Source organism: Crocuta crocuta, unplaced genomic scaffold (genome assembly GCF_008692635.1).
Source record: "Crocuta crocuta isolate KB4526 unplaced genomic scaffold, BGI_CrCroc_1.0 scaffold72, whole genome shotgun sequence".
Taxonomy (NCBI): Eukaryota; Metazoa; Chordata; class Mammalia; order Carnivora; family Hyaenidae; genus Crocuta; species Crocuta crocuta.
This window is the reverse complement of record NW_027529427.1, coordinates 8,582,571-8,595,298: the sequence shown is the minus strand read 5'-3', so window position 1 is coordinate 8,595,298 and position 12,728 is coordinate 8,582,571. Positions and strand designations below refer to the sequence as shown.

The 12,728-nt window shown below is 43.8% G+C and overlaps 1 protein-coding gene across 12 annotated transcripts in view; it reads right to left on the bottom strand.

Moving 5' to 3' along the window:
- The window catches only part of CACNA1C (calcium voltage-gated channel subunit alpha1 C), a 654,628-nt gene that overhangs the window by 226,012 nt on the left and 415,888 nt on the right, over positions 1–12,728 (bottom strand). For all 12 annotated transcript variants that reach the window (XM_077759249.1, XM_077759252.1, XM_077759241.1 and 9 more), the window contains exon 5: positions 12,129–12,268. In XM_077759249.1, the coding sequence (XP_077615375.1) occupies positions 12,129–12,268 (140 nt within the window). The remainder of the gene's footprint in view (positions 1–12,128; positions 12,269–12,728) is intronic.

The window sequence follows — 12,728 nt, the reverse complement described above, 5'->3', positions numbered from 1 at the left end:
AATTTGAACCCAGTTAATAGGACTCTACTGTCAATGTCCTCAACTACTAATTGTCATGAATCAGCAAGAGGGAACAAACCAAGAATAACAGGTACATGGGGCTCATATTCTATGCATTGATCATTTCATGGGACACTGACCTCACTATATCTTCATTTTCTCCCCCCTCATTTTTCTTTTTAGCACTTATAAAGCATGGGTCACTTGTAAGTCTAAGTGGCCTTTATTATTATCATTATTTTAAATTAGGTTATAGTCACCTTGCTTCTGGCTGTAATTTCATGTTTGGGGGTCTCCAGAAAAGGACCAGGCACAAAAGAGAATCAATCATGGAACTTCCTGAGTATAAGAAGCTCTCTTCTTCTGTGAGTTACACCACCTGCCACAGTCCTAGGAACATGATCAGTGCTTAATAAAAATTGTTGACTTACTATAGGACATATTCTTCCACCTCTGGTCTGATTGCTAATATATTGGGGGCTAAAAGAGTGAAGGGATTTGCCATAGATCATGCCCTGTCGATCACTACATCTAGAATTAGTGATCAAAAAAAGAAATTCTTGGGTTACTGCTGTTCTCTACCATTGAAGCACAGGATGATATTGCTTAGAAGAATTTTAGGGTTAATACAGTTCAACCCTTTCACTTCCCAGATGAGGAAACTGAAGCTCAAAGGTTAAATAATAAAGTCACCTCGCTGGCCAGACTTAGATCCCTGTTGTTTTCACTTGCAGACCCAGAGTCCCTCCCACTTTCTCACAAGTCTCTAGGCATCAATGATACCATCCTTCATCAGCCCATTGTAACCAAAGTGGTTCATGAACCATTAAAACCTAAATAAACCAGTGCTTGGAACTATCAATTGTCCTCAATCTTGCAAGCCACATGGAGCACCCTGATAGGAAAACTGTGCTCTCCTCCAGCGACCTGAGTCCTACAGGGAGTATTCCTGACTTGGAAAATCATCTGAACCCATCTCTGTTCATTACTCTGGGAGAAGCACTTGGGACTGTATTTGCCTATCTATAAATTAGGGATAATGTCCCTGCCTTCCTGGACCACTGGGCCGATTAATCAACCAATAAAGCTCTTGAAGTCTGAAAGCCTTACACTGATGCTGAATATTGCTTTTGGCTCGTAGTAACCCCAACATTTATCACCACTTACATTTTGTTCTTAAATCAAAAAGGGACATTTTCATCACTGAGGGAATGTCTGCTCACTTCAGTAAATATGGGAAGTTATTGTGTGGTGAGATGCATCATTCTTTGCCATTATTATTTTTTGAGCTGCTGTATGTAGAACACCAAATAATAGAGATTTTCCCAGTTTAGTTGGATACTGTTATTGATTTTCATAACTTCTCAGTGAAGCTCCATGACAACAGGGACTGGAACTTTTGAAATATGCTCATTATTTAAATTAGCTTGCTTTGCTGCATTTGGGTCATCTTCCTTTTCTTACTACCTGATGCCATGGCTCATCACAATCCATAACATCTCTCTTTAAGAGGTGGATTTAAAAGACTCGTTGTTGCTAGAAACTCATGGGGCTTTAGAGGTAAAACCTCATCCCTGTCCATGGAATACGCATCACTAATCTCACTTGTAGACAGAGAAACTGAGGCAATGTGTGAAGCAGGGAGCATAAAGCTTGGCAGCAGAGCCAGGACTGTAACTGTGCCCCTGACCTTCTAGTCTGGGGACCCCTTCAGAGGCATCTGGAAGGGAGGGGTCAAGAGTTCCCAAATCAGAGGAGGGGGTGCAGTAGAATCATGCTGGGTGACATGGAAGATTGTGGGCATCAACTCTCAGCTACGTTGAACATGAAAAGTTTTGGGGGACTTGGGCAGGATGTGTGGGACTGTATTCTAAATTCTGTTCTGTTTCTGTTAGGCTAAGGCATACCAACACCAGGGAGCTGACTTCTGACCCCTCACAGCAGAGCAGGCCAGCCAACCTCTTTGGAATGTTAAGAGGCCATGCTGTTTACAGCTGTCCTCCAGAGGGTCGGCTCCACCTTAGCGAAGACACGCCAGCAGGCTGCCTGGACCAGGAAAGTGGAGGGGGCACTGACATCCCCTCAGACTCCTTCTTGGGGTGGCTGTGAACACAGGTGTGTGAGGGAGCTCTGTAAGCTCCAAAGACTATACAAACCAGAGGGTTCATCATGTCTCCTGTTAGTCTTCTTACACACGGTATAGGAGTCCTGTCTGCCTGCCACCAGGTAGCAGTGTGGCCTTGAGAAAGCCGTTTAAAATGGTCAGCTGCAGGGGCACCTGGGTGGCTCAGTCAGTTAAGTGTCTGACTTCGGCTCAGGTCATGATCTCACAGTTCGTGGGTTCGAGCCCCGCGTTGGGCTCTGTGCTGACAGCTAGCTCAGAGCCTGGAGCCTGCTTCAGATTCTGTGTCTCCCTCTTTCTCTGACCTTCCCCTGCTCATGCTGTCTCTCTCTCAGAAATAAATAAAGCATTAAAAAATTTTTTTAAAATAAAATGGTCGGCTGCAGTGTTCTCATCTGTAAAATGGAAACTCGGCTGGATCAGATAGCTAATGTTCTTTCTCACTCAGACATTCTGGTTCAGGAATGGCACCATGAGAGGAACACAGGAGCAAGGTTTCCTGCTTTAGTGTAAGAAAAACAAACAAACAAATGAACAAACAGTGGCAGAGGAGGGCCTAGAAGATGCGGCAGAAAGGATTTCTGAATGGGACAGGGAGTGGGACTGGGCACAGGTCCAATGAGAAGTAGAGAGGGATGGACTTTGGTGGGAGCCTCTGCACATGCCCCTGTCCTTGTATGAAGTACAAGTGGTTTAAGTGGTTTCAGTAGTTAAGGTCCCACATTCTGGTTTTAGGTCCCATGACATTTAAGATCCCTTTAGAACAAAAGGGACATAACGATAGAGAGCAAATTAGAAACTGAGGGGAAGAAGAGGGTCAAGTCCAAGGAAATGAAAAGGAAGAGAGAGCAGAGAATGTGGAGAGGCAAACAGGCCTGCTACCGGCAAGGACTACTCTCTGGTGCAGAGGGGAAGAGAATGGAAGGGGGAAAGAGATGCAGACACCAGGCAGTTCAGGCCTTTAAAGTTAAAGGTAGAACAGAGATCCAGAGAGAACTGACCGGCCCAAGGTCCCTGAGCTACACTTCAGAGGCTGACTTACTTGATTTGCAAGTACCAGCTCTAAGACAGGCTTTCCTTCATAAAGTCTGGAATTTGAAGTGTCCTTAAATCCAGTGAGGCAGTTTGCTGGGACCGTCTCTGGTACTTGAGCCCTCCTCCCTCCCTAGCACAGTGCAGGCATCCCCTGGGAACATTGTCCTGGGAGCAGTTATGGTGACTGCAAATTCACTGTGGCCCAACTTACTGAAGAACACATTTCAGGCAGGATGGCATAACTGCTTTTGAACCATCCAAGTGTAAAAACACTCAGAAAAGTTGTTTTTAGCAGCTCTAATATGCCCCCAATGGGTCTGATTAACTGGCAGTGTTTGCTAATCAGTGTGGCCAATTTCACAGTTACTAATTCCCAGGAGGGGAGAACTCATTCTGGGAGAAAAACTGCATTATAGAATGAGTGTGGTTCACCTGGGTTCTTGGGCACTCAGGTGAGTTTTTAACTTGTGCAGCAGGAAGTTTTAAGTCAAGAATTCACTCTATCTATAGCAATAAAAGCAGTGTGTTAAGTGGGTAGGCTGCTCTGGTCTGGCTCTGACCCCAGCTTTGCCACTGGCTAGCTGTGTCCAGGGTGGTTTAATGAACGTCGGTGGAATCAAGATCTGCCGTCCATTCGGATACTGTTTGAGGACATTTCCAAGGCACTTTGCTGTGTCTCTGCAGTGCAGTCTCTTGAATGTTTCCAGTGGAGAAGAAAGAGCAGAGTCTGTTTAGAAAACTGCCTTGCTGGCCTGGCATCCAGGGCTCACTGCAGTTTGCTCCGTGCTGGCTTTCCTCACCTGCTTCCTGACCTGGTTCTCACTACTTCCTCCTCTGTGGCTTCGTGGTCCATGCACAGACCCATGTGCTGGCCTGGGCCAGTCTGCACTGGCCACCCAAATGAAGTTTTCACCGCTAATGTCCTCTCATCTCCATCCCTACCTTTTCAACCAAAACCTTAAGGCTCATTTCGATTACTGGCTCCATAACACTTCCCCTGAACTGCCACAGTCCCCAGGAAATGCACTCTGGGGGAGTTTAAAGAATATTTAAAAAAATTTTTTTATAGTTTTTTAATTTATTTTTGAGACAGAAAGAGACAGAACATGAGTGGGGGAGGGGCAGAGAGAGAGGGAGACATAGAATCTGAAACAGGCTCCAGGCTCTGAGCTGTCAGCACAGAGCCCGGGGCGGGGCTCGAACCCACGAACCGGAAGATCATGACCTGAGCCGAAGTCGGATGCTTAACCGACTGAGCCACCCAGGCGCCTAAGAATATTTAACTCTTAAATATTATTTGCCATTTATTTATTTGTTTGTTTAAAATTTAAAATGTGTATTTATTTTTGAGAGAGAGAGAGAGAGAGAACGAGCAGTGGAGGGGCAGAGAGAGAGGGGGACACAGAATCTGAAGCAGACTCCAGGCTCTGTGCTGATAGCAGAGAGCCCGATGTAGGTTTGAACTCACAAACTGCAAGATCATGACCTGAGCTGAAGTCAGATGCTTAATTGACTGAGCCACCCAGGCGCCCCAAATATTCTTTACCTTTTAAAGTACATCTGTTTTGTCTTGATAGTGATTTTGTCATGTACTTATATTTTACATATCTCATGTAATATAATGTGATGTGATATATTATAATGCAACCACTACCATTTAATTGAGCACTTACTATAAGCAAGCACTGTTTAAGTGCTTTGTATGCATTAACTCCGTTTTTCTAACAACGTATGAAATAGGTTCTGCTATTATTTCCATTTTACAGATGAGGAAGCTAAGGCACAGAGAGGCTTAGTAACTTCCTTAATGTCACAGAGTAAGTCAGTGCAGAAGTCAGGCAGCCTGCTTCCTGCTCAGAACCACTATGTCTTATCTCTCCTGGTGCCTTCCATATGGTATCCAATCAGCAGATATTTGTTGGTTGATTGGTGTTAATTTGTTTTCAGGAAACAGTTCTAATCTGAGCAAGAAAAAATAAGAAGAAAGGTTTCTGACTCCTCTCCATACATGGTCCTTATTGTTCTTTCTCACTTCTCAATTAGAAAGCAAACCTTTGTTTAATAGCTAATTCTTTTCTATTCTGTGTGATTCCAGAAATGACACTTTTAACTGAGAAAGAGCTAATCTTATAAAAATTCATACCATAGGGAAAGTATGTCCCCTAAAATGTCTCTAAAGCATTCAAGTATCTTAACAGATGGGGACAGTATCCTATTTGTCTCTGTGTCTCTAGGGCCTTAGTGCATTTATGCCACTGAAATCTTAAGATCACAGATTATGGGGTGAGAGAGATGATTGTGAGTGTGCAAGTCATATATTAATTTGTTCAACAAAACCTACTGAGTGCACACTTGGTATAAGATTTTGCTAGCTGTTACAGCAGATGCAGAAATGATTCCAATGCTAAGTTCATTCTCAAAGAGACTGAAATGTAGAAGAAAAGATGTTCAAAGAAATTATGGTATGGAACAAATATTAGATAGTGCTCTCCTCCCGCCTCAGAAAGGATGTGAGAAACGGGCACCCTCCTACACTTTTGGTGGGAATGTNCAGATGGGGTGGGGGGGAGGGTTGTGGGGTGATGGGCATGGAGGAGGGCACTTATGGGGATGAGCACTGGGTGTTATAAGGAAACCAACTTGACAATAAAGTACTTAAAAAAAGATTTCAGTGGCATTTAATATAACTTAAATTTAATTTAACATGGACACTTAAAAAATAATAACAACTTTTGGGGCTTAGAGTTACATATTCCACAAACTGTCCAACTTACCTGTTACAAGAAATAACACATTATCTACGTATCACCTATGGGTCCACATACCACACAGCTGTTATGAGGATCAAATATGATAGAAGAATAAACACCATTTGGAAATGCTAAAGAAGGCTCACAAATGGGAGGTCATTTAGCATTAGCATCATTTAAGGAGCTTGTTCTTATTAACTGCTGTGTGTAGCACTGCCACTCAACTGTGAGGCATCTGCACAATGATAGCCATTTATTCTGCAAAGACTTACCTGGCACTGTAGATGCTGATGATACAACAGTGAACAAAACAAACAGAAATTGTCCTCATTGAACTTACATTCTCATGAGGCAAGGGGTAGTAAGTAAATAGTGAGACATATGGTGACAAGTGATGTGGGAAAAATAAAGCAGGGGAGGGTCACAGGAAATGTAAGGGTTGCTAACATGGGTAGGGAGAGCAGGCCTCTTGGGTAAGGTGACATTTCTGCAGAGACTGGAGGTGGTAAGCAGGCCAGCCCAGTGGAGGGCCACGTAAAGGGCATTCTTGAAACAAGGAATGGCAAACCTGAAGGCTCCATAATGGTAGTGGGTTTGGAATGTTGGAGGCATGGCAAATAGGTCACTGAGGGTGGCAGGGAGGGACAGAAGGAAAGGGTGGAGGGAGATGAGATCAGAGGGGAAAGGAGTGAGATCATGTAGGGCCCTATGGGACCCTGGCTCTCAGTAAGTTAGGGGAGACTTGGAGGGTTCTGAGCAAAGTGGTGACTCTTTTTTTTTTTTTTTTTTTTACAAGGACTTGTATTTTATGAGGATGCTGTTGGCTATTGTGCTGAGACTAAGCTGTGGCAAAGGGCAGAGGTAGAAACAGAGAATCCAGTTAAAAAGCTGTTATAATAATCCAGCTGAGAGGTGTCAGCTGCTGGCATTGGAAGTGGTAAGAAACAGTGAGTTTCCTGAGGCCATGGCTGCTAGGATTTCCTGAGGGACTGGATACAGTCCTGAGAGAAAGAAATAAGTCCAAGATTTTTGGCCTGAGTAACTGGAAGGATGAGGTTGACATTTACCAAGACAGGAAAGACTGGGACAATTGGAAGTTCTGTTATGGATGTGGTAAGTTTGAGATGCTTACACATCCAATTAAAGGAATGGGGTGAGCAGGTAGGTATATAAATTTGGACTTTAGAGGACAAGTCTGAGTTGGTGACATACAGTTATTAGAAGACATATAAGTGATATTTAATGCCATGAGACTGGACATGAAATCAGCAAGTGATTCTGATAAGGAAAAGCAAATGAATTGAGGAAGAACAGTGTCCCAGTAGCCAAGTGATGACAAGGGAGGATCAGCTGTATCCAATGCTGTGGCTAGATCAAGTACAATGGCACCAAAGGACTGACCATGTTATTCAGTAATGTGGAAATCACTAGTGGTCTTAACAAGAGATGTTTTACTGCAGTAATGGAGGAGAAAGTCTGACTGGTGTGGATCTAAGAGAGAACAAGAAGACAAGAACTGGAGACAAAGACAGAGGCAGCTCCTTGGAGGAGTTCCGCTGAAGTATAAACGAAGACACCCAAAAGTTCTAAGAAATGGAAGGAGGTATTTGTCTAGGTTTGTAGTGGTAGGAGATATTGCTGACATTTTCCTGGATGAAATCAACCAAACTAGCACAGGCACTTATTCACCTTGGTCTATATACTTTATTATTTAAAAGTCACATAGTTACTTTTTAAAAATTATTTTTGAAAGCAAGAGCAAGAGAGATCATGAGCAGGGAAGGAGCAGAGAGAGAGGGCGACACAGAATCTGAAGCAGGCTCCAGTCTCTGAGCTGTCAGCATAGAGCCTTATGCGGGGCCCAAACCCACCAACCATGATCTGAGCTGAGGTCAGACACTTAACCGACTGAGCCACCCAGGTGCCCCCACATAGTTACTTTTCCAGTGAGAAAGGGTAACAGGCTGGATTAGCCCTTTCTTTAAGCTCCAAAAAGAGCTACTTTCTTTTTATTGGTGACCCATGGAAAACAAGATACAGGTGTTAGCCCTATGCATAAGCATGAAGCCACCTGCAAGCCTGCCCACAACAGCAAAACCATCTCAGTGTGATCATCTTTAATGATAAAGATATCTTACTGGATTACCTAGCAGGTAGGCCTTATATTTGAAGTAACATATCATGTCCACTTCTTTTTGTTGACAGAATTCCAAGGAATGTTACCTCTATCTGACCACTACAATACAGTTCTACCATGATTTAAATGCATATGGAGGGGTGCCTGAGTGGCTTAGTTGGTTGGGTGTCTAACTTTGGCTCAGGTCATGACCTCACGGTTTGTAGGTTCGAGCCCCATGTCGGGCTCTGTGCTGACAGTTCAGAGCCTGGGTCCTGCTTCAGATTCTGTGTCTCCCTCTCTATCTGCCCCCTACCCCCACTCACACTGTCTCTGTCTTTCTCAAAAATAAATAAACGTTTTTAAAAAAATAAATGCATATGGTGATGGGACACCTTCTTTAGGAAGTTTCTTCTATAATGGAATCTAGCTACTGTATCTAATCTAATTTTCCTTTTTAATGCCCTGAATGTATGAGTGACTCTCAACCATATGCATCTTGAATTAAGAACTTTTGTACTAGAGCAATTATTATAACTATTTCTGTAAATAACAGTCTCTTCAATCTCTTTGTGTTAGATTATACTATTTGTTCACAATTATTCACCCAAGCTTCTCTCTAGGTACAGTGTACTTCTGTGTCACATTATCTTTAGGACAAAGATAGCACTGTAACTTGCTTTGGTCCCTGGAAAGTAAGCAGCCATGATCTAAACTATATTTGAGCAAAAGCCTAAAATACGTTTCATGGTTTAGCTAATTGCCCCCTTTGTGAGCATCTGTCCCCTATGCCATGAGAATAACATGGCCTACCTGCTGGATGCTTCTTCAACCCGGGCTCTGGAATGAAGCAGCATACAGAACCTGGTCAAGCTCAGAGCCCAGCTGAGCCCAGAAAAGCTGCAGCTGGCCAACATCTTCATGTAACATGGCCAGGTATAAATGTTTCTGGTTTTAAGTCACTGAGAATTTGGGATTGTTTGTTCCTATAGCAAAAGCTGACTGATAGACTCTTATAGATTGTCAAATTCCTCAGGTGAAAGGACTGTATTTATTCTTCATCATATGTCCTCATACCAAGAACAATGCTCTGAAATTGTGGGCTCCTAACAAGTGCATACATAAGAGGGTAAGATTTGTTATGTCCACTGTAGCTTGGTTGGAAGTTTGGAATCAGTTCATACTTCCTATCACTGACACATTGGCTGTACCATCATTTTAATCTCTTTAAAGTCATGTTCAGGGGCACCTGGGTGGCTTAGTCGGTTAAGCGTCCGACTTTTGCTTAGGTCATGATCCCGCGGTTCGTGGGTTCGAGCCCCGCGTCAGGCTCTGTGCTGACTGCCAGCTCAGAGCCTGGAGCCTGTTTCAGTCTGTGACTCCCTCTCTCTCTGACCCTCCCCTGCTCACGCTGTCTCTCTCTCTCCTAGAAATAAATAAAACATTTAAAAAAAATTAAAAAAAAAAGTCATGTTCAGTGTTATTCTCACCCTCCTTCTCATTGCTTGATTTTGATCTATTGAGTCTTGCTTGATTGATCAAGAAAACCCAAAGAATTTAGGCTTCACAAAAGGGAAATTGGATCTTGGCCATCATATACAGTTGACCCTTGAACAACACAAGTTTAAACTTTGTGGGTCAACTTATACACAGACTGTTTTCAATAAACATAGAACAGTACTGTAAATGTATTTTTTCCATATGATTTTCTTTATTTTGTATTAAAAAAAATCTTTTTAGAGAGAGAGAGAATGTGAATGAGGGAGGAGGCAGAGGGAGAGAGGGAGTATCGTCGGAAGTCTCCATGCTCAGCATGGGATGCAATTCAGGGCTCAATCCCATGACCCCAAGATCATGACTTGAGCATCAAGAGTTAGATGCTCAACCAAATGAGCCACTTAGGCACCCCTTCATATGATTTTTTAAAAGAAAGTTTATTTACAGCAGGGTAAGGGCAGAGAGAGAGGGGGGGAGAGATGATCTCAAGCAGGCTCTGCAGTGCCAGTGCAGAGCCCAATGCAGGGCTCAAACCCACAAACAATGTGATCGTGACCTGAGCCAAAATCAAGAGTCAGACGCTTACCTGACTGAGCCACCCAGGTACCCCCATATGATTTTCTTAATAACATTTTCTTTTCCCTAGCTTACTTCATTGTATGAATACATATATAACATACAAAATGTGTATGTTACCGCTAAGACTTCTGGTCAACAGTAAGCTATTAGCGTGAAATTTTTGAAGAGTCAAAAGTTTTATGTGGATTTTCAACTGCACAAGGTAAGCGTCAGCACACCTAACCTCCACATTGTTCAAGAGTCCACTGGATACTATTTCCATTCCTAGATGCCTTAAAATGGTTAAGTAGAAAGACTCTGCTCTGAACATGTTTATGTGGATTAGCTCTATGTTCACTTTTGAGTTTAAGACAAGACACAAACTTTACTCAGGAGGCTCCACAGCAAAGAAAATAGTCTAACTCTTACCTTCATTTATCCAGTATATTCCTCTACCTTGTACTAAGACCACTGTAGGCATTGTGCAGGAATCAGAGACAATGTAAGGCACAATTCTGGGCTGCCAGGGGCTTAGAATGTAATTCAAGGGACCAGATATATGTGTAAAAGTCTAAGACAACCAAGAGTTATCTACTAGTTAATCCTTTACAAAAAGTTGTATATATGGGAGGAGAGAGAGCTGGTTTGGAAGTCAGGAGACCTGGTTCTAGGCCTGCTCTATTGCTGGCTAATTAAGTTACTTTGAGAAGATCTTTTCACTCCTCTGTGCATGTACGGAAAGAATTGAACAAAGGTCCTTCACATTTCTATGGTAAAGGTTCAGTGTTCAGAGGACCTTTTTGTTTTCCTGTCTCCTGGTCCCATCTCTAAGCTAGTCTGATTTCAGCCCAGTCCTAGGGACCTCCTTTACCTTGAGATATGGGCCACATCTGATGGAGCTGACTTGAGAGGGAAAAATCTCAGCACACAAGTCCAGAATTATGCTCAGATCTCACCAACTCATCAAGGAGGAGTGGAAAGAGGAGCTCTCTGAAAGCTCACTTAACCCCCAGGAGCAACTTGGGCTGGGCTTTGCTGGAGCTGATGCTGAGGGCCGGAAGCTGCTGTGTTCTGTGGCTGGGGCTCATCCATGGTGGGCAGGCTTCTGGAGGAAGAGCTAGAAGAGGAGCTGTCCACATGACTGCTATCTGGATAGACAACAGACAATATCTCTCTGAAGCCCTTTTGCCTGATTCAGAAAGCTAAACATCCTCCACCCTTGGGCAAAACTAGTTCTCACAAAGACAGGCAGCCTGTCCATAAATAGGGCTTCTGAAGCCGGAAATGTCCCACTTGACATGAAAGAAGGAAAGCGTTGAGAGAAACGGCAAGCAGAACTTTTTGAACCTCTACTGATGCTTTTCAGATTGTTCTTTGGAAAAATACAGAAAGTAGAGATAATCTCATTGGCTAAAATACCTTGCGAGCCTTGGGGATTAGCCTTCTCTGGCTCACCAGGCTCCTCTACTAGAAATGTATTTAAATTCCCAGCCCAAGGCCTTGAGGGGATTGCTCAGATGGCCAAGGGATTGCTTTCTCTGTGTAGGCTGTCTTCATTTGACTGTGTGACTGCTGTGGATTTTTTCCAGGTGTTTATAGGAGTTGGGACCACAGTGTGTCTTAATGGACTCACATCAGAGTTAGGTTCTTTTTTTTTTAATGTTTTATTTATTCTTAAGAGAGAGAGAGAGAGAGAGAGAGAGAGAGAGAGAGAGCGACCGAGCATGAGTGAGTGAGGGGCAGAGCAAGAGAGGGACACAGAATCTGAAGCAGGCTCCAGGCTCTGAGCTATCAGCACAAAGCCTGAGGAAGGGCTCAAACTCACAAACCGTGAGCTCATGACCTGAGCTGAAGTCAGATGCTTAACCAAAAGAGCCACCCAGGTGCCTCAGAGTTAGGTTCTTTAAAGCAAAGGAATTCCTTTAAGAAAAAAGCCCCTCCATTTATATGATATTAGTTTTCTTTGCAAAGTGCTCCTGGCAATTCAGCAAAGAAAAGCAGAGGGTGGTGACAAGATAACACTGTAAACAAGAATAATGGCTTTACTTACTTGGGACTCCAGACACCAGCCGCAAGGGGCGCAGCACGCGGAATGCCCTCAGTGCCTTCACATCAAATCCAGCTCCTTTCCCTCCTAGAGCATTTGCTCCGTCAGCTTTGGTGGCTTGTTCTAAAATTGCACTAAAAAGCCTAGAAGAGAGGAAGAGGAGAAGGAGCTGTCAGACTCTGAATTCTCTGAAGGAAGCTTGGGATAGCAGAGTTCACAGGGGCCTCCAGCCTGGGAACCAGCACTCAGGTGTGTGTGGGTGGGAGGGACTGTGACCATCATAAGATGACATTCCTTCAGGGTGGGTATCACCCATGCCAAGGGCATATCCAGTGCCCTCTCAGAGAGGTCTGAGAAGGGATGGGCAGGCCCTTTGCAATCATAAAGCTGTGCACGAACACAACTGGCTTTGTGTAAGCTGGGTGGCCTGGACTGAAGCATAAAGCCACTAAAGTTTGTGGTAGTGCCTCTGTCCCTTTGTTGTGTCATCCCGTTGCTCCAGGTTTCCTAGAGCCTGCCCTCACGTGGCTCAGAACCGCATCCTCTCTCCTCTCCACCCACCTCCTTACTCCTAACAATTCCCTTTTAATTTTACCTGGGCAC